Below are 21,908 nucleotides of genomic sequence, written 5' to 3'. Positions count from 1 at the left end.
ATAAGTGCTATTGTCACGCCCCCATCCCAGACAAGGGATAAAATACATTATAAGGGGTGACTAGAACGACGCGTGTCATCCTACTAATCTGCCAGGATCACTGACACAGTGTCCAAACGCACAGTCATAATCAATATGAAAACAATATAATATCAGAGTGCGAAAAGGGAAATATTACATTCCAAAAGATCAATAGTTTTGCGGAAGCGTATAAAATCAAATAGTTACAAGATGATCAAAGCCTAGATGATAAATACTGTAGTTAATCCATTTTTCATTACCATCTAATAATGACCAACAAGGGTATAACAGTAAATGTTTATACATGGGCCTACGCCCTAAAATAAACAAAAGGGGAACAAGTCCCTAGAATTCTCACGGCCCGTAGGCACAATTGTCACAAGGACACCCGTTGCCATGTTCCTCTAACACAGTTTCTGACTCCTCCGTACCTGCATCATAATCTAAAAATTATGTACACGAGGGGGTTAGCTCTCCACTGAGCCAGTGAGGGGATGGGGATGCACAAACACACAATTCACATAGTCCAATGATGCATGCATATGTTAAGTAAATTTTCCACCTAACATCACAACTAAGTCAAAGGTATATGCTACTGTGACAACTCGGGAGACACTGTGGGTCACTTAACTTATCGCCACAATGAAACCTCAATTGTCACCTGGGACCTACGCCGATCGAAGCCTCCAAGACCACTCAGTGGCAGACCCCTGATAACCAATACTACCATGACTGGCCTCTCCCACCTCCATAGAATCCGGTGTATTGATTACCCAACACCTAAACCCCTGTTGGTAAGGGTCGTAGCATAAGGGTGTAAAATCCTAGCCACAGCTACATGCAAGTCCTATCGTCCCGAGAGGTAATCCGGACGCATCAACTTTTCATCTGGTTTAGTGCCCGGTTACCAGCACGGCACGGCGCATACAGTTCAACATGACATTCAACATAATTTTTTCATAAATATATATAGTATCCGGGGTTCCGGCACCGGCACCCACCGGCACCGAGACCCATCAAAGTAAAGCATCTCCAATTAACATCATAACATTCATATATAAAAGTATGCAATATGCGCAAGCATGCTTAATAATTTATAACGATGACATAATGTACAATGCAATAATAATATCAAGCCCAAACAACCAAACCCACTCACATATAAGTTATGTTCCGATGTTATGAGTTGTCGCCGCAATTAAATAACACGTCGCAAGATGAAAACTTTAAACCTAAATAAAGAGTGAAAACAGGGTTAATTAAGTAAAGGGACGGATCCCCAAAAGGTCTCCCATAAATCATTTAAGTATAAGGTTTCAGAGGCAGGGTGGTTTTATGGGTGGTTTCATGCCCAATTCCTGCAACCACCTGTAAATCCTAGCTAACCAGTGGCTTAGGAAGGTCTCTGCTAAGGGCGGTTGTAGGAGTGGTTTCTCAGGAAATGAAACCACACATAAATCCTAGGAAACCAGGGGCTCAGGACAGTCTCAGTCCAGTGCGGTTGCAGGAGTGGTTTCTCAGGAAATGAAACCACACATAAATCCTAGCTTTCCAGGGGCCTTCTCAGGGAGGTAATCTCAGGGTGGTTTCTTGCAGGTCTGAAACCACATGTAAAACCACATGTAAAACCACATACCTGCAGAACCGAAATTGAAAGGTTTCTCACCCAGGATTCCTTTCCCAAGGGGTTTAAAGGTAGGGAGGCTTCAAGAAAGCTTCCTCCTAGGTCCATTAGGGTTCTAAGACCTCATTAGGTTCATGTAATCCCAAGGATTTAAGAGAAAAAACAAAGAGAACCTAATTTAGGACATAATAGGGTAGAAACCCTAAATTTCACAAATGGAAAGGGATTGCTTAGGCTTAGAGCTTGTAATGGAGTGAAATAACTCCACCATAGTCTAGGTTTAGAGGTTTCATCGATTCCTTGGGTTCCAAGAGAACCCTAGGTCGAATCTCTCCCATTTCCCAAACCCCAAAACCCAAAATAGATGAAGAGAGGTGGGTTTTAATGGCTTACATTCCCCCAATATAGAAAAGCTCCACGTAGAGGGCTTCACAAGGTGAGGTTCCAAGCCTTCATCCAAGTTTTTCCATTCTTCTTCCTCCTTTTCTCCTTCCTTCTTCCTTCTTTCCTTCTTTCTTCTTTCTTCTTTCTCCTTTCTCTCCTCTTTCTCTCCTCCTTGATTTAGGTTAGATGGGAGAAATAAAGAGAAAGAAAGCTTCTCCTCCCCCTTTGTTTTATTTATAGAAAATGGACCTTGGGTCCTTTAAGTTAAATGGGTCAAATAGCTAAATGGGTTGACCCATTGGTTTTAATTAGAAAAAAACCCAATAAGGATGGGTCCAATTGGTTGGGCAAAAAATACAATAAAACCCATTTTTTTATCCCACAAGTCAAATGGGTCAAGAGTTAAATGGGTGGATCCAAGATAAATGGGTCATTAGGCCAAATGGATACTTTAAGTTAAATGGGTCATGAGGGCTTAATGGGTTAACCCATGATCTTATTTAGGGTAAAGGAATGGGTTAACCCATCTTTTGGTCAAATAGAGTCAAATGGGCCCTCAAGTTAAATTGCCACTTAAGCCCAATGGGCCGCTTAAGCTAATGGGTCTGCCCACTAGTTATAATTAGGAAAGAACCCAATTAAGAGATGGGCTCACATAATCTGGGTATAATTGCTCTTCACATGTTTTCCCAACGCAGTGGGACCTTAGTTAGTACGCTGCGTATTATACGCGTGCATTCTGAATTTTGAACGCATAATACTCCCGTCCCCGCACTTTCCGTATTTTTATAAAAAAACGCGTTTTTTAATCGATCGCGTATTATACTCGTATAATTCGGGTATTATACGTTTTATACTTTTTAAATTTTACTCTAATGTTTAAAAAAAAAAAAAAACCCCCAAAGATTAGAATTTTTTCACGATTTCACTTTCTCTTCTTTTGTGATTTGCGTTTTCACTCAAAAGTCCAACCCTAGAAGGCAACAGACTGGACGCCCTCCATCTCCGTTCAACACCGCTATCGTCAAAGCTTCGACGGCAACAACATCGGCGACGGCGGCGCGGCGCAGCGGCGCAACGCAGCGGCGCGGCGGCGGCGCAAAGCGCGGCGCGAGGCGATGGCGGCGGCGACGGCGGCGGCGCGTTTCTCCTTGTTTATTTCTTCTTCCATGTTGTTCTTCTAAGAACTTCTTCCACTGTGGTTAGTATCCCTTTCTCTATTTCGTATTGTTTGCTAATCAAACGAAAAATCACAAGTTCCAATCGCATCTCCATGGAAAATAGAAACGGGAAACCTTTTTTATTTTCGCTCACTACAATCCACGTTCACATATCCTCTGTTTCACTCTTATCTACAAGGATTAATTAATTTGGTAAACAAGCAAGTTTCCTATTTTTTCCCTATTCTCATTTGTAGTTAATCACATAATTTTTCCTTTTTTTTTTAGCTTCAGTTGTTGTGTTCTCGTTTTAAGATGCCTTGCAGGTCTCCTTATTTCTTGTTTTATTCTTATTCTCATTGTCTGAAATTGGAATTTTGTGGAAATCTAACCTCAACTTCACTTTTGGTTGAAAATTCTCACATTTTCCACTATGGTTCAACCAAAAAAAAAAAAAACCTTCTCCACTATGGGGTGTGGGTCTCTCTCGTTTAGAGACTACTTTATTGATATTTTGATATTTTAAGTGCTAATCTTAGAGATGTAATATAAGATATTATATTATTGTGTTTATTTTAGTTTATAAAATCATGATATTATTTTGTTTATTAGGTGGTGAATGCATGTTATATAATGAATATATGCCCCTTTTTTTAAAAGTATTATTGCCGTCTATGCCGTATTATACACGTATTAAACGCGTATCGTATTATTACCGTATGCGTTTTATGAAGCCGAATTTTTAAAAAGTATTATTACCGTCTAGTCCGTTTAATTGCCGTACGTATCCGTTCCCGTTCAATTGCCGTTCCCGAACTTACTAACTAAGGGTGGGACCCACAAATAGAATATTCCCAACTCAACTAAAATAGTCCGGGCGGTCCAAATCTTGACCCGCACTTCGAGGGCATCGAGGAAAAGGGTAAATAAATAAAATTAAGGGCTAGAACTTACTATTTCCTTGTCATGATTTGTCCTCCATTTTCCTGAATAGTTTCTTCCACAGGTAAACCTGCACTGTGGTCAATAATTTTGTAGCTGGGTTTGACCATCAGTGAGAACAGCTCACCAGCATATGTGACAGTGATAACCACACGTCACGGGAAAGAAATAGTAATTAATTATACTCCCGGGGTGCGGGTATAACAGCTATAACAGTTAAAAAATCCCCATATTATTTGGTGGGCCTTGACAAAAGACTTGGCCACTAACACCAAAAGAAAAGAGAGAGAAAGGATTATTAGAGTTTTGCTTTCCACCAAGAGTAAATAGAGAATCTCTTCACTATCGGTGATTGTGATGCTATGATTGGACTCTGGTTCATATTACCTTCTATTCCTTATTATTCATGGTCCCAAAATACCCTTCTCTAGTCCAATCAAAAAGACAGATAGGGGTGGATGAAGATATTCTCTTTTCACCATGGTGGAGAGAAAGATTTGTGAGTGATTTGTTTTTCACGAAGGGTAAATAGTGAATCTCTTCATTACCGGTGATGTGATGCTATGATTGGACTTTGGTTCATATTACCTTCTATTCCTTATTGTTCATGGTTCGAAAATACCCTTCTCCAATTCAAGCAGGAGGCTAGATAGGGGTGGATGAAGATATTCTCTCTTCACCATGGTGGAGAGAAACTGATTCCAAGATAAGAAAACCTAAAATATTTACCATAGAATCTAAGCATGTGGAAGGAGTATATGCTTTTAATGAAGACCCACACACATAGCTCACATTTTTATCTTTTCAAACCTTTCTACATGGTGGTGACACTCGATCCATGCGTCTAACACTACTCCTCTTCTCTTTCAAATAGGCCGAGGGATTACAGTTAGTTAGTTAGTTAAAATATGAATAAAAAAAAATTTGTTCGGTACAACATATTTTAAGCTATTCGAATTTCATGGTCAAATAGTTTTAGAGAATGGCAAAAAAAAAAAAAAACGAAAATAAATAGTACGGGTTGTAAGTTATATTTGAAAAAAAAAAAGAGGCAAAAGCGTTTAAAATTTTTGCTGCACTTTTTTATTTTTTTCCTTATGACATAGAGGTAAAATCAGAAAACTGCAAAAAAATGAGATGGGCAAAATGGCATTTGAAACACGTTTTAACTATGTTCTTGATAGGATTTTTTAGGTAGATCTTTGTTCTATGTTGCAAGTCAAACATAATCATAATTTATTTTGACAAATAGACCTTAGGGTCTCCTACTCACATGTCAATTTTCATCGTATGAGATGTTCAAGTGTAAAAAAAATATATTTATATATATTTGGTAAAAGCCAAGTGACAAAATTAAGGACTACAAAATGGGTGCATGACAATAAATAAATAATTGGTAGGATGCATATGGTAGGGTTTTTTTTTTTGGGTAAATAAATTCAGATAAAATGCATGAGATACACACGGTTTGGGTACGAAGTATCCTAAACCAAGGAGTGGTATATGACCATTCTGTCTTACATGTAATTGACAATAGAGGTGTAAGTTTGGCCCTGTCAGCCCAAGCCCGCCTTGAGCCCGAACGGGGACTGGGCTGAATTTTTAACCCTGAGGGCGAGATAGGATTGAAATTTTCAGGCCCTGGGTCAGGGTCGGGCTGGGCCAAAGTTGCGGGAAAAACCTAGCCCAACCCGGCATGTGTTAGGTTATGCTTTACAATTCATTGTTTACATTTTGCAATTTTTGATTAGTATCTAATTATCAATTGGTTTACCAAAAAATAAAAGGTTAATTATGTATTGAAGGAAAATATTTACCATTTTAAGATTGAGCTAAGTTTTTTAACCTAAAGAAAGCCCTAATACTCAATTGAGTATGAAACAAACCAATACCCAATCACATGTGTCTCATTTTTTTTAATGCATAGGACGATGTAAATGGCAAAAAAGCAGGGCAAGTCAGGGCCAGCCAAACCCTTGCAACGATCAGGGTCAACCCAGCCGTTGGCAAAAAGCAAGGTCAATTAGGGCCAACCCGGCCTAGCCCGATCCGATCAAGGTCAATCAGGGTCGGGTTGGGCTAAGCCCAATAGGGTTGGACCTGGGCTAAGATATCTCAGCCTGACCTAGGGCCAGGTTGGGCTTGCGTTGAGCTAAGAGGATTCAGGGTTAGGCTAGGATTTTAAAAAACCCAGCCCAACCTAACCCTATTTCACCCCTAATTGACAGGGTCTTCCAGGCTAAGGTATGGGCAAGCCCAACAGTTTCCCTAGAGAAAAATCTATAGACACAATTTACAATACAATTAGATACATGACATATATCCATGTGAGTCATGACAGACAAAACCATGTGTTTTCCAAAGATGATGACTGACAGTCTATCTGGTCCCCACGTTCCCAGATGCCAGCCTGGCGAACAAAGCCCAATGTTTTCCCATAGCTTATTGTCGGTGGTAGAGAGCTAGGTGCAAGTGGCGGAGTCCTTGAGTAGGACCAGCATGAGCTCACACACCTCCCATCTCCGGGAACCGATGTCGTACATATTGACCGGCATGACCATCCAACGAGCAATACCATCGGCATAGCCAAGAAGGTTGGCATTGGTGACGGGAAACCCATCCTCTGTACTTGTTGTATGGGTGCCATGTCCGTCTTGGTCCGAGGTGACTCATTCTCCTTGGGATCCTTCGTGAAACTCCCACTGAAAGCCATGAGGTAGCCCTTAGAAAAGTTGCAAGCGTCGATGACTTTCCTATTGCACAGAGAAGGGCTAAAATCAATACCAAACTCACATTGCCCTCCTCGCCATCTGGAAGAGACTTGGGCATTCCCATATCATCGAAACTCTTGACTCAAGCCAAATGCCGGTATCGAGGACACCGATAGTGATATCCTGCGAGGTTTGATCAAGATCCTAGGTGCTATGGCTGGCCCACAAACCGAGGTCGGTAATAAGGCCGAGGAACTTAGGGGTATGAGTGGTGTGGAGGTTGTAAACCGAGTAACTGAGTCCTCATATACACCCAGAATGAAGTTGGATCGATGGAGGGGCTTGTCACCAACCATCAACATCAATGCCTTCTGCGAACTACTTGTACACATCAGATGTTGGAGAAAGCTGGGAAAGGAAGCCTTTTAGTGGGTGAGATCTGAGATCAAGCGAGTGAAAGGAGAAAGGAAAGAAAAGGAAAGAGAGAAGATCACGCCACTAGGGCGGAGGAGATCACGCTACTGGGGCGGAGAAGGTTCACACCATAGGTCGGAGAGGCTACATCTTGAGTCGGAGAGCATCAAACCGTTTGATGAATGCAAAGGAAGTGGTGACCATTGCGTCCACTAAGGGCAAGGGATTTGGATTTAATGTCCGGAATCAATCTCAACCTGAACGTTCAAGAATGGAGAATGTTAAGTTATGGAAGGGTATTGGAATGTATTTGAGAATGAAAAACTGAAACATGTAAAATATAAACCAGTCCCTCAATACCCAACGATCAAAATTGCCAAATCAAGACTCCAAAAGGCAAAAAGTAAGTTGCGTGTGCAGTCTGATTCTGCTGTAGCAGTGCTGGTGCTAACGGGGTAGTGCATGACTCCATGGGCTGTTCTAAGTATGGTGGGAGATATTCTTGATCTCTGCGGTTGGTTCAAACGTTGTGTCTTTATGCATCATGTGCGGATAATCAACCAGTGCACTGACTTCCTGGCTGGGTTTCTACACTCTTGTCAGGAGGTTCATTTTGATAGTCTCCCTACGGCCCTCACTGTTTTGATATGGGAGGATCCAAACGGAAAATGTTTTACAGAATGTAAATATCTACAATCCTATATACTAATATAATCCCTCCTTTTGACCGGTGTCGTACATATTGACCAGCATGACCATCCAACGAGCAATACCATCGGCATAGCCAAGAAGGCTGGCATTGGTGACAGGAAACCCATCCTTTGTATTTTATTCACCAAAAAAAAAATATATAATCCCTCCTTTTTAGTAAGTTGCGTGCTTAGAAAACCAATCCAAGCATTCTGGCATAAGATAACTTTTGTCTAATGTCTAATAAAATATAAAAAATGGTCAATAATAATTAGGGCAAGAGATCGATGTCTGGTTGCGTAACCCCTGCACCAGCATGGGGGCTAATGAGGTCGACGCACACAAGAGCATCACCTTAGATGGCATTTTTTTATTTCACGGGGACTAAATGGTAAATGCACTTGCTCCTGTGTTTGGCGCAGGAACCACGCGACCAGGTATCATTTTTTTTCCCCCATAATAATTATAACAAATCATCCCTCTTCCAAAAAAACAAAGATATCTAGAACTTTACTTTTATTTCCTTCCAACAATTACAATTAGGAGTGTCAAAACCTAGCATGAACCCATGAAATTAGACCGAATCGATCAAAACCGATATGAGCTTATTGGACCATGTTTTGGATTGAGGTTTTGTGACACCAAAACCTTGGACCACATTGAAACTAATAAGACACTGAACCAAACTTAAAAAACTGGACCGAAACCGATACTAACCTAGAATTCATGAATTTTTTTTTTTCCATACTTGTGAATATATTTATATGGCAAAACTGAAACTAAATTGAACCCAAAATCAAACCGAAACTAATGCACCCTTATTGGATCATGTTTTGGACTCACTCATTCTCACATTGAAAACCGGTCCAAATCGAACGATTGACACCCCTACCTCTAATTACAATGCTATATTTGTTGATCTTTCCAGTGTAAATATGCATGTATTATTTTTTTTCTTCAAAATTTTTAATTAATATGCAAATAAATAAATAAATAAATATTATAAATATTTAATTTTTCTCTTCTTTTTTTGTATTTTTGGTGAGAAAATTTTCTCTTCTTTGTTTTGGGAAAGTAAGTGGCTTTTTAGCTGGGAATTTTTTTTTTTTGGGTAAATGGCTGGGAGTTTTTCGGTAAGCATGCTATTTAACCATGGTTAGCTCATGCATGGATAGTAACCATGGTTACTTGGTTAGTTAACAGCTCTATAAATCCCCTCTCCCTCAAAGGCTTAAAGTCCTTAAACCAAACCAATTGAGAGAGAGAGAGAGTCGTCAGTCATGGCTCATGCAATGCTCTAAGAAAGGAGAAAAAGGAAAAAAATAAAGAAATCTTTGGATCGTTTTCCCGTTTCTCCGATGATATTGGACTGAGTTCCATCGATCGATTGAGCGAGAACTGACATTGCGTACGTCTCGATTGATCGATGTTCATTACTGATACAGTTTTATTATTATTTTTTTTTAATCTTCTGCCACGGATCCTTTTTCAGTGAAATTTATTGGATTTTATTGTTTATTTTCCCTTTTCTTCGTCTTCTTCCCCGTTCACGATTAAGATTTCTGTTAAATTTAATTCACCATCCATCTCGTGCTTTTGTATGATAGATTATTTTCGGTGTCTATTGTGTTCTATGTACGATATTTAATTCGTTTCTTTTGCTAGTTACCTTGTTCATGGATTGGTTATTGGTTTTCAATTTCGTGGTTATTTCCGTTCTGATCAATTTGAGTATCTTGATGCAGGAAACTGTATCTTTGCCTTTATTGCCGTTCCCGGAGGTATGGTTCGATGACTTCTTCCCCTTCTTGTTGATTCCGATGGTCAATTGTTGATTTCAATTGTTTGATTACCTGATACTGTTGTTTTTCCGATTCCTCAGTTTATTGTTTATTTTTGATAAAATTCTATTATTCTTGATGGTATTCTATTTTTCATTTTTCTTGCCCTCCCCCCTCCCTTCCACCCTCTCTGGTCTCGGGATATTGGTGCTGCATTGTGGATATATAGGTAGAAGTTTGGTAAGGTCCTGTGAAGATCTCGAACGAATTTGTATTGTGCATTACAGAATGGCAGCGACGGTGGCTGGGGGTAGTAGTAGTGGTACCGCTAGCACAAGTGTTCAATTGCCTGTTTCGTTGTCAGTCCAAGAGAAAGGAAGTAGAAACAAGAGAAAATTTCGGGCTGATCCACCACTAATTGACCCAAACAAGCTTCTTTCTTCGTCCCAATCAGAATGCCCTGGTTATGAGTTCTCTGCTGAGAAATCAGCAAACAACCCCAGTCATGACCAATGTATCTGTGACCTATGCGGCCATAGCCAAGACCAAACCGATGCTTTAAAATCTGACCTTAGCTTGTCAGCTACACTGGGGCCATCTGAGGTTGGGCCCAGTCGGCCTAGAGAGGAACTAGACTCAGAGGAGGTCCAAGAAGCTGACTGGAATGATCTTACAGAAAGCCAGCTTGAAGAACTTGTTTTGAGCAATTTGGATACAATTTTCAAGAATGCCATTAAGAAGATTGCTGCATGTGGGTACAGTGACGAGGTTACCACAAAGGCTGTTTTGAGGTCTGGCCTTTGTTATGGCTGTAAGGACACTGTATCAAACATTGCCGATAATACCTTAGCCTTTTTGAGAACTGGTCAAGATATTGACTCCTCGAGGGAAAATTTCTTTGAAGACTTACTGCAGCTGGAGAAGTATATTTTGGCTGAGATGGTTTGTGTGCTTAGGGAGGTTAGGCCATTCTTTAGTGTTGGGGATGCAATGTGGTGCTTGTTGATCTGTGACATGAATGTATCCCATGCTTGTGCAATAGATGGTGATCCTTTAAGTAGTTTTGGTGATGAGGCTCCTGGGGGCAGTTCCTCTGTTTCTACACTTACCCAATTGAAATTAGAGGCAAACAGTTCTGAAGTCAATCTTCCGAATCTTAACAAATCAAATCCTGAATTTGCTTGTCCCCATACTTCTCAATCTGAAACACACACTGTGACAGGTATACCAAATTTACCTAATCCCCGTAATCCCCTTGTTCTTGAAGGGCTACGCCCAGAGAAAGAAGGCCAAATTTCCCAATCTGATAATGCGGAGAAATCCTCCAATGTTACTGGAGACCGTGTGCAGACCGCATCCCAGTCTTCTACTCTAGAGGAAAAGCCAGCAGGTGGTAGAAAGGGTCATTCAAACATTTCAAAGAGAGAGTCAATTCTCCGACAGAAATCACTTCACCTGGAGAAAAACTATCGTGCATATGGGTCTAAGGGGGCTCTGAGAGCAGGAAAGCTCAGTAGTTTGGGTGGTTTGATTTTGGATAAGAAACTGAAGTCAGTCCCTGATTCTAGTGGTGTAAATATGAAGATTTCCTCCTTAAAGACAAGTAAGGTGGTGGGAGTTGATGAGTCTCAAGCTGATGGAAACCGTAATCTTTCCTTAAATGCTGGAACCTCTACACCATCACCTTTTAACCCCAAAACTGCCAATACTACATCTACATTGCCTACAGAAAATGCCCCCTCTTCATTTTCCACAGCCAATACCCCAGCTGCGCTACCTTCAGCCAATACTACATCAACATTGCCTACAGCAAACACAGAGCTCTCTCTTTCACTGTTTTCAGGAAGCAATACTGCTTCAAAGTCCCTCAGTTGCAATGTTAATGGGAGCTTATTTGGGATTCCTTATGACAAGTCCCTGGGCAGGTGGGTCCCACAAGATGAGAAGGATGAGATGATACTGAAATTGGTTCCTCGGGTGAGGAGGCTACAGAGCCGTCTCCATGAGTGGACTGAATGGGCCAATCAAAAGGTCATGCAGGCTGCTCGTCGGCTGAGTAAAGACAAAGATGAACTTAAGAGCCTGAGGCAAGAGATAGAAGAGGTTGTGCGTCTCAAGAAAGAAAAGCAAACACTTGAGGAGAACACCATGAAGAAGCTGTCTGAGATGGAGTATGCATTGGGTAAGGCTACTGGCCAGGTTGAGCGAGCTAATTCAGCTGTTCGCAGGCTTGAAGTGGAGAATGCTGAGCTGAGGCATGAGATGGAGGCTGCTAAAGTACGTGCTGTAGAGTCGGCTGCAAGCTGTCAGGAAGTGTCAAAAAGGGAGAAGAAAACGCTGAAGAAGTTCCAGTCATGGGAGAGACAGAAAATCTTGTTTCAGGAGGAGCTTGTTACTGAAAGGCGGATGCTGGCTCAGCTGCATCAGGAACTAGAACAAGCTAAAGATTTGCAAGATCAACTTGAGGTAAGCTTGTGCAAAGCTAAGGTATGTGTTGGCCAAATAAATGGACAATTAAAGCTGGTCTACCATTGACATATTTGACATTATACATGGCATATGTGCAGGATGGGTTGTTGGGATCAGCCACTTGGTGGTGCTATCTCAGGGCCTTTCTTGTGCCAATGAATTCACATGATTGGATGCTATAACAGTACAAGTTGCTGTTTTTGTTAGTGAGAAAAAGTTGAAAATTGAACCCGTGCTTAAAAATATTCCATAGAAAGCCTGTAAAGATCATTCAATCAGGTTGGACATTGGCATAATTCCTGAGCTGGACTTGAAAAATGGTGTCCCATCCATGCACATATGTGCCATTTACATTTTGTATGCGACCAGAAAGCATTTTTATCTGCCAATGCACACTTTATTCCTGTTCATGTATAAATGAGTAGAACATATTTCTTTCTCAAATTCGGCAATTTGCATGTTGTTTCCATTTAATTACCATGTTTTGTAGATGGATTTAGTCAGTCTTAATATTTTCCTTTCCAGTTATTGCTTGGGTTTCTTAACTCTTTATCATATTCTCTAGTTCGTCTTAATGCTTTCTTATAAGATATTGGAAAAAAATTCAGGCTAGAAGGAAACAGGAAGAGAACGCAAAGGAAGAGTTTCTGACATTGGCCAGTTCCATAAGAAAAGAAAGAGAACAAACTGAGGCCTCTGCGAAATTGGAGGAAGACATGATCAGACAAAAAGCGGAAAATGATCTTCAGAGATATAAAGATGATATCCAGAAGCTTGAGAATGAGATCTCTCAATTAAGACTCAAAGCTGATTCCTCAAAAATTGCTGCGCTACGGAGGGGCATTGATGGAAGCTACAATAGCTGTCTGACAGATGGCAAAAGTGCATTGGGCTTCAAAGGGATCCAGTCCCCTTCCATCTCTGATACAATGGCTAATTTCCAGGATTACTTGGGAACTGGAAGCCTGAAACGTGAGAGGGAGTGTGTCATGTGCTTATCTGAAGAGATGTCTGTGGTTTTCCTCCCATGTGCTCATCAGGTTGTTTGCACCAAGTGCAATGAGCTCCATGAGAAGCAGGGGATGAAGGATTGTCCTTCTTGTAGGACCCCCATCCAGCGGCGAATTTATGTACGCTATGCTCGCTCGTAGCTTTCCATCTACATAGTACACTGTGTTGGGTCATCTAAATAATGACTTTTTGAGTTCCTTGGAAATGAGTAATACATCAGAATCATTGAGTACAGACAGTCAAGTTCCCCTATAAATTATGAGATTGTTACTTGGTGTTATGTGGTTTCCTGCTCTTGGGTGCTATATGTTTTGACCAGGCATATGTTCATTCCTTTCGGTGAAGCAGTGAAGACCATCAGCTTGGATTCCAAAGTTCAAAATTTTAGGATAGATGATTCTGCTAGTCCCCCACAACCTTTTGATTCAGCGGCCATCAACTCTCATGTGGGTGGTCCCTGGTTTGAGCCTTTCAGTTGTAGGAGGATGCTTCTGGTGAGTCCAACTTGTCCACCCCTTCTTGGTTGCCGGCTCATCTAGTAAGCTAGAAATAAGTAGGTTTGAACCTGCCAGTAATTGCAGAATGCTCCTTCTGCTGAGTCCAACTGTTTTGTACCTTCTGGATCACCTTTTAATCTAGTGAGGGGCTTGGCATCCAGGCCCTTCTTGTCCTAAATGATAGTTATTTTTTCCCCTTGGGTTTTGGGGCATTGGCTGAGAACAAGTTTTGTGCTTAATAGCTTTGCAAGTTGAAAAGTTCAGATTATTTGTCTCTCCATCCATCTATTCTTGAAGTTGATATGTTTCTTTCTGCAGATTGTACATAATACTTCATTCTAGGGGTGATTTGGGGCCTTGTAAGGGCACAGTATCTTCAAATAACAGCACCTTCTCTGGTGTGTAATCTCTCATCTTTCCTTACTACTGCAACTGCGTTTAACCAGAATCAAACCCATTCATTTATTCTTGTTCTCAAAGGGTGCAGTTCCAATTTGTTGGTTATCTTTGCTTATTCTTGTTCAATTACTTCGTAAATATCGACAAGGAAACAGGCAATTCAAGTCTTACCCCTTCAAATACACCGATGTAATTTTAAGCCTCGTTGTGTATCTTCTTCTTCCTTTGTTGCCATAACGAACATCTATCACTTTAGCTGTTCATTTTAAGTACCCAAGATCTTTTGCAATCACACTTGAAGCTGAACCTCTCAGTCCCCACCACCCCACAACCCCCCCCCCCAAAAAAAAAATCTCTCTCCAACTGTGGTCCAAAGTCTAAACATCTCTTCAGCTCCTCCTGCTTTTTGTTCTCTGGCTTTGCTGATGACTTTTTTTTTATAGGGGAGAGCTAGGATAGTAAGAATCCTTGGATCTGTTTGTTTCTACAAAAAGGTAAAAGGAAAATTTTACATAGAAATTTTTTTATGTAAAATATCAAATAAAAAATTTACAACAAAACAAACACAGGTTATAGAAATTGTTTAAGCCTCAAACGTTGGAAATCTGGAGTCTTTTTTAGCCAGCAACAAGCCTGAGCACATGAGAAATAAATCTAACCCGCCCCCCTCTCCTTTTGGGGAGGTGTTTAGTAGAAGATATCTAATTATTTCAATGACAGATGCCTTGGGAGTGCAATTTTTATCAGTCTGGAAGTCATTCATCCAAACCTCTCAAACCAAATCTCTTTCAGAAGCTGATTGCATGAGTTTGATCATACCAGTCTCTTAGTTCATTCCCATTCAATCTCATCTTACCTGCCAAACTGCTTGTTAATCGATTGAAACCACTCAAAATGATTAGCTAAGTTTCTTGTAACCAAGAAACCCCACCCAAAAAGAGAAATTAAAAATGAAAAAAATCTGAGTTTATGGCCCTCAGATTGATGATCCATTCTGTAGAGAAATACTTTCCCAACAAGTCACCTCCAGAGCCACTACAGACTCACTTAGTACCTTGAAGCTGTGACTGTCTGCAGGAAAAATAAAACAAAAAAGAAAGGCAGGATCTGGAATTTCAACCATGTAAAGTGATCATTACCATCCTTCAAAAGATTAGCTAGACGCCCAAGAACCAGACCAAGAACAGGGAAGATACAGGTGAAAGCTTATGCTGGCGCTTGGTCTGATGGGGTTATCCGCTATGGATTGTTACTAGAACCCACAAATGGACGAATTGTAACACTCTCTCCCTTCAATCAAATGCTGTGTTTGGTATGCATTTTCAGAATAGTTTTTGGTTCTAAAATGAACAAATAGAAAAAAAAGATTTCAGAATGTGTGCCAAATCTAGAATCAATTCTGAGAATGCATACCAAACGCAACCATAATTTTTTCTTTTTATATCACTATTTTGGGTGGAAGGGCAAGTCTCTTAGGAGGAGTAAAGACTACCGCAGATTCAAGTTGAGAAGCAGCAGCAAAAAAAAAAAAATTTTGATGGAATCAAAAAAGTCTTTAACACTTAATGGATGGCGCAAAGATAACTAATGAGAACCAGCCAATGCCAAGCAAGATGGAGAGACGCGACGTCTGCTTGTTCAGTCAGATATACAAAAGACGTGGTTCTAACTAAAAGAGTTTTTGAGTGATTGTTATGTATCGAGTTCCAGAAATTTACTCATATTTTCTAGAGTTACCTTCTTTCCTTTTTTTGTTGCTTAGTTTATCTAATTATGACCCCCCTCAGACCCTGCACTGGACGGAGTCTCATGTACTGGATACGTCTTTATTTTAAATTAGAAAAGAGTTCTCTATGGGAGAGCGTGATCCCTACGTGTGCATGGGTCAGTGAGTGAGAACATGCACGGAAGCATCAACAAGGTGTATATATTTGCCTTTCATAAGAGTGGGGCAGTCATTTTGCTTCCCTCCGTTTCTAGGTACAAGGGCCACTCTCCCTCACAGAAACCATTATCCCTTATAAATTTTATCAAAAATATAGTAAAATTACAGAGCTTTGTGTCACTATATAACTGGTCCTGCATCTCTTGTAAACGATCACAAATTCTGGGTTCTACTTGGTTCCGAGGGAAGTGAAAAGGATAGGGAAATATTTGTATTATTTGTAGAGGAAAAAGGTCCATTTTGGGACTTGGATCCTCTGTAGCGCGACACAGTGTGTAGCACACATCCAATGGGCTGCATGCCCAAGCATTGCGGGCCATCGGATGATGTGCTACACACTGTGTCGCGCTACAGAGGAGCCCCACGCTTCACTTTGCCTATCTTCTCTCTCTCTCTCCTTTGAAATGATTCTCATTCCCGCCCCTCTTGTATATGGGTGGTGTGCCCAACCTTTTCCCTTTATGGGAGAGAGATCCTAGATTCAGATCCTCTACGATGCGGCTGCTTGTCTTGCCTGTGCTGCGCAGACACAAGGCCGCGCACAAAGACCGCCTTATCCCCACTTGGGCAAGGCACTCGGGCAGGGGTAAAGCGGTCTTTATGCGTGGCCTTGTGTTTGTGCAACTCAAGCAGGATCGGCAGCACCGCCATAGAGGATCCAAATCCTAGGCATTCCTGCCCACGTGCGGTAAACTAGTGGGTGTGACATTACACCAATTGTGAATAACCACAGTTGGTGTTATTAACGCTTGTTGAAGACATTTTGTATCTGCAATATACACAATATATCTTTATCAGACACTATCTTTGACAAAAGCCATAACTCAAAGAGGGAATAAGACACATCTCAATTTCATAACATGATACACATTTCACCATTGAGATTTGACAATAAATCATATACAAAACATTACATTAAGGAGACATTCACTATAACTAAACCCTATTAGCATCTTTGCCAAAGGACCCAAAAATCCAAAATCACAGACCACTGTTTCTGTTATGCTCTAAGTTCATAATTTCATAACACAATACCCATTCTACCACTGAGATTTGGTGGTAAATCACATACAAAACATTACATTTAGGAGAGATTCACATTAACTCAACCCCATTACCATACTTGCCAAGACACTCAAAGATCCAAAATCACAGACCACGGTTTCTTTTATGCCCTAAGTTCACAATTTCGTAACTCCAATTGCTTAATGGTTGATGGAATGAGCTGATGGATCTACCAAATTGGGGTAAAAATTAGAAATGGTGTTGGGGATACGAGTCAGAGCAAGTGAGAAGAGGGACGACACAGATGGATGGGGCGGCTGATATGAGTAAGTGATTGATGAGTGAGAAGTGAAAAGTAAAATCTTACCCACTAGAGGTAGTAGGTGTAGTCGGAGGATGCAAGTGTAGCCGGAGGTTGCACAACGCAGAAGCTCGCCCAACGGTCATATTACAAGAACAAAGTTCAGATGAAGTCCTTTTATTTTGTTATGTAAGGGTAAAGTGTCTTTTTGTATTCACTATAAACACCACGTTATCCCATAACGTGGGATGCCTAACAAACGATTAGTTTAACATGTTTTTAAAAGTTTAGGGGGTGTACATGTTCATCTTTTGAAACCTTGGGTCGATTTGCACTTAAGGCAAAGTACAAGGGGTGTACACATAATTTTCATAGGGATGTGGCGGTCATTTCGCACGCCCGTATTTAGGGATAGAAGTAGCGCATCGCACAGGTCCAAATAGCATTCTTTCTCCTATTTCTGTTTTTTGCTTCATGTTAAGAAGATTGGAATCTATCATTGAATTGGTTAAATTTATAAGGTTGAGTTAGGAAAAACGATTTAAATAATCAAAGTGTTCAAATAGCAACAAAATTCATAGGGGCCAAGTTATACACTGCTTCTGATTTGCATCCTCATAAGATCCCTTGCAAATGCAATTTTGTTGACAAATTTTCTTTGTTGTTGTATGTCTTACCCCTGTGAAATGAAATCCATGTAATTCACTTCGATAGGTTACATGCCAAATTATTGGTCCATCTTAACCATATGGGCCATCATTTATCAAGATTTTTTATTTTTATTTTTTGGTAACCACCTGTTGCGTGTGGAAATCTCCGACGCTTGGTTCGCCCACGGATGAGCCTGCAAGGACCAAGTGATGAGCACAAGAGGGCCGGTGTGGCTCCGGCCTAGGACTCTCCGATGCTCAAGTTAGATCACCAGTGCAACAGCGTAACAGCTAGTAAAAAGCGAGTTGAGCAATAGAGCTCCATACCTTAGTATTTATAGAGGGAGATGAGGCGGTTGGAGGAGTCCTAGTATGGTAAGAGTCCTTGTTTGGTAAGGCTCTTCCCCGCAGAGTGGAGTGGAGTGGAGCATTTCCTTCGAGGTCGGACTCTTGTTAAAGTAAGAGTCCTAATGGGAGTGTGATTTGGTATCGCGATGAGATTGTGACTCGATTCTTATCCCGTGATTCCCGGGTGGTGCTTACGTGGCACCGTGATCTCCGGTGGGGCGCTATGGTAGCCTTCGTGGAGAGCTCGGCGTCGGAGCTCGGCCACAGAGGTCGGCCTAAGAGCTCGGCCTCGGCTCGTATGACCTGAGTGAGGGTCATCATTAGTTGTGTGGGCTTTGCCGCACTGTGGTGCTCCAATCGAGGCTGACCTGCGTAGGCCCGGACCATGGGGTCAGCGGGCGTGCAGCTCAGCTGTGATGGGGGTTTTTGGGTGAGTACTGATCTATCGTGCCGTGCGGCCAAAGATCGGCAGAAGAGCTCGGCCTGCTAGGTTGGCCTCGTCGGACCCGTACAAGTTCGGCTCAGCGTCTGGTTGACTGGGAAGTGTCTGATGAGCTCGGCCAAGCAGTAGGGTTTACCCAGATCGAGTCAGCCTGGTCTTCTGCTTAGCTCGATTCGGTTCTTGGTATGACCTCGGCTCGGCCATGTGGCTGCTTCTGATTGGTGGGGTGTTTTATGCCTCATCACCACCAATTATCAAGTTGTTCTTTATGATTCTTGTCATTTAAATACTCATTTTTCTTCATACAACTTCTTTTTTTGGGTGAATTCTTCACACAACTTCAGTCGTGAAGTCATAATGGAAATCTAATACATGTCTAGGGTATAAGGTGCCTAACTTGTCCGATGAATCCTGATAGGAGCAAAAACGTCTTGACCAATAGAATGAAGACATGTGGAGCCAAACCCTATCAATTAATAAACTTGATTAAAACGGCAACGTCATTAACTTGCCATACAAGTTAGGGGAACTCGTAACCCCTACGCAATCGGGCTTCACAATTAACGGATAACCCATATTTGTTGGAGATCGCTCGGGAAGGGGGGGAATAACTGTCCCACTCTGACACGACTTTGGAAGACTCCAAGTAGCAATGAACTACAATGATATAACCGCCTCGAAGAACGCCTCCGCTATAAATAGCAGGGGGGACCCAAGTACGACCAACTCACTTCTCTCAATTCCCTTTCTCTCTGATTGCTGCTTAATTTGGACTGACTTGAGCATCGGAGATTCCCTCTTGGAGTCCGCTCCGGGTGATCTCTTATGTTTCTTTCTCTTGCAGGATGCCACATCATTAGGGCAAGTTTTTCCACGACATCAAATCCAAGGATAAATTTGGCTACCACCTTGTAATTATGGCAGCAAGTTTGGTCCTGTCGGCCCGAACCCACATTGCACTCGAACAAGGCTTGGGCTAAAGATTTATGAACCCTGAGTCAGGGTCGAGTCGGACCGCGTTGAGACCTCGGGCTTAGTCTGGCCCGTCCCAACCCGACCTTGATTTTGACTCTAAATATATATAATGATAGTATATGCATTGTATGAGGAATTATTTAAGTAACAACTAACAAGGGACAATTATTTATCAAAACACAACAAGACACCAATTAGCCCCTTAAAACAATAGTAAGGGATGCAATTGGGAATAAATTTAAAAAAATTGAAAAAAGATGAAGAACTTACCATACTATCCCATCTTTGCCCAATTTGATCTAAATATTTCTATTAGGACAAAAGTATCATTTGTATGACCTAAATTACCATAATATTCCATGTTTCAACAAAGTCACTATAATTTCTTAAAATTGAGCGAAATATCTTATTTTGATTAAAATGACCATCATATGATTTAATTTTCACAAGTTTAACTATGATGTCCAAACTTTACCTAAATATCCAAGTTGTACAATACTTGATGTAAATAAATCCTTTCATAATATGACCGACAACTAGTACATTAGCTTTACAAACTACCCAATTTTGCTTGCATATGGGTGCATGTGAACTATTTTATCGGATGTCCCCAAAGAGATATTTTCCATACTTAGACTTGATTTGTTATGATTTTTATTTCAATTTCAAGGGGTGATTTCTATTTTGGAAATTGTTTGGCTTGATTTTTAAACCTTATTTCAGTGAAATACAATTTCAATTTCTTGACCAAAAATCTATTTGTTAACTATTTGCAAAATTGAAATAGAAATCATACCAAATTTGGCCTAAGGGCTGATTTGGTATGATTTCAATTTCATAGGGTGATTTATATTTGGGATGTTGTTTGGTTTAATTTTTGCATCTTATTTCAGTGAAATTGAAATTAAATTTCATTGCAATTCTGAAATAGGTGAGAAGCTCTTTCAATTTTGAAACTGAAATTGCATTTCTTCGAAAATTGAATGCAACCAAATCAATTAAACTACCAAATGAATTTTTTATTCTAGAAATATTTCAGATTGATGCAACTAAAACAATTTCAATTTCTGGACAAAAAAACTATTTGTTGACTATTTCAGTAAAATCAATCCAAATCGAAATCGAAATTATACTAAATCAGCCCTAAGTTGCTACAAAAAAGGTATTACATCTATTTCAAAATTTTTTCCTATTAAGCGTCATCCATTGGACCGTTTGGACCATTAGACTGCTCATCATCCGGCTAGAAGGTTTGAAATTTGATATGGTTTGTGTATAATACGGTTATATCATATTTTATCTTATAACACACAAACTTCTGAAGTGGTCACAGGTTTGAGGGCGGGCCTTGATGCAACAAGAAAGCTGCTCCATTGTGACCAAGTGGTCATAGGTTCAAGTTTGGAAACAACTTCTTTGTGAAAGCAAAGGTAAGGCTGTGTACGTTATGATTCTCCCTAGACCCCGTAGTGGCGGGAGCCTCATGCATTGAGTACGCCCTTTTTTATACACAAATTTCCGAACTATACCTAAGTGAACAACAAAAAACATGAACGTGTTTTGCACTATTATTATAATACCCTGATTTTTGCACTATTATATTTGCATATTACATTTAAGGGAAAAAGTTCTCTGTCCGGGAGTGTGGCCTACCCTAGCACTCCCATAAATCTATCTCTCTCCTCTTCATGTGAAAAGACACTTCTGCCCCCTTGTTTTAAGGAGGAGAGAGATAGATACATGGGAGTGCTGGCGTAGGCCACACTCCTGTACAGAAAACTGTTTCCCTACATTTAAAATTTAGCTCTTTTTAAATAAAAAAAAATGTGATAGTTATTTTTTTTAGGAAAATTTTCACATACCTCCTCTGAGGTATCAAGTAATTACAAAAACACTTGTCAATTTTGGAAATTTCGCCAGACTTCCTACTTTTCTAAAAAATTAACACATGCCCCCATTTCGTTAGTGTAAAAATCAGTAGATAAAGTGATAAAAATTCCTTTACAAGAAAAAAAAAATAACTTGCAATTTATCTTCCCCAAATCGTCAATGATATCCTCAATTCTGTCGATTCCGTTCCCCAAGAGATCAGGAAATTTCTATTTACCTTTTCAGTTGGAGGGTTTCAGTTAAGTTCAA

The 21,908-nt window shown here is 40.6% G+C and overlaps 1 protein-coding gene across 3 annotated transcripts; it reads left to right on the top strand.

Moving 5' to 3' along the window:
* The first annotated feature begins 9,291 nt into the window (after window positions 1-9,291).
* On the top strand, window positions 9,292-13,481 carry LOC122658672 (putative E3 ubiquitin-protein ligase RF298). 3 transcript variants are annotated; one of them, XM_043853724.1, is made up of 4 exons: window positions 9,292-9,354; window positions 9,692-9,727; window positions 10,015-12,193; window positions 12,805-13,481. In XM_043853724.1, the coding sequence occupies exons 3-4, from the start codon at window positions 10,016-10,018 to the stop codon at window positions 13,345-13,347; spliced, it is 2,721 nt and encodes a 906-aa protein (XP_043709659.1). In that variant the 5' UTR covers window positions 9,292-9,354; window positions 9,692-9,727; window position 10,015; the 3' UTR covers window positions 13,348-13,481. The 3 variants fall into 3 exon arrangements, with proteins under 3 accessions (XP_043709659.1, XP_043709658.1, XP_043709660.1); XM_043853723.1 differs by having other exon boundaries at window positions 9,293-9,354; window positions 9,973-12,193; XM_043853725.1 differs by lacking the exons at window positions 9,292-9,354; window positions 9,692-9,727; window positions 12,805-13,481 and adding an exon at window positions 12,295-12,786 and having other exon boundaries at window positions 9,899-12,193.
* The last annotated feature ends 8,427 nt before the right edge of the window (window positions 13,482-21,908 follow it).

The sequence above is a fragment of the Telopea speciosissima genome, chromosome 4, assembly GCF_018873765.1.
Source record: "Telopea speciosissima isolate NSW1024214 ecotype Mountain lineage chromosome 4, Tspe_v1, whole genome shotgun sequence".
NCBI lineage: Eukaryota > Viridiplantae > Streptophyta > Magnoliopsida > Proteales > Proteaceae > Telopea > Telopea speciosissima.
This window is presented reverse-complemented; position numbering and strand designations above follow the sequence as displayed.

Coding starts and splice junctions, on each gene's coding strand:
- LOC122658672 (XM_043853724.1), top strand. CDS start 10,016: ATGGCAGCGACGGTGGCTGGGGGTAGTAGTAGTGGTACCGCTAGCACA. Junction 12,194..12,804: donor ATTTGCAAGATCAACTTGAG/GTAAGCTTGTGC, acceptor AAAAAAATTCAG/GCTAGAAGGAAACAGGAAGA.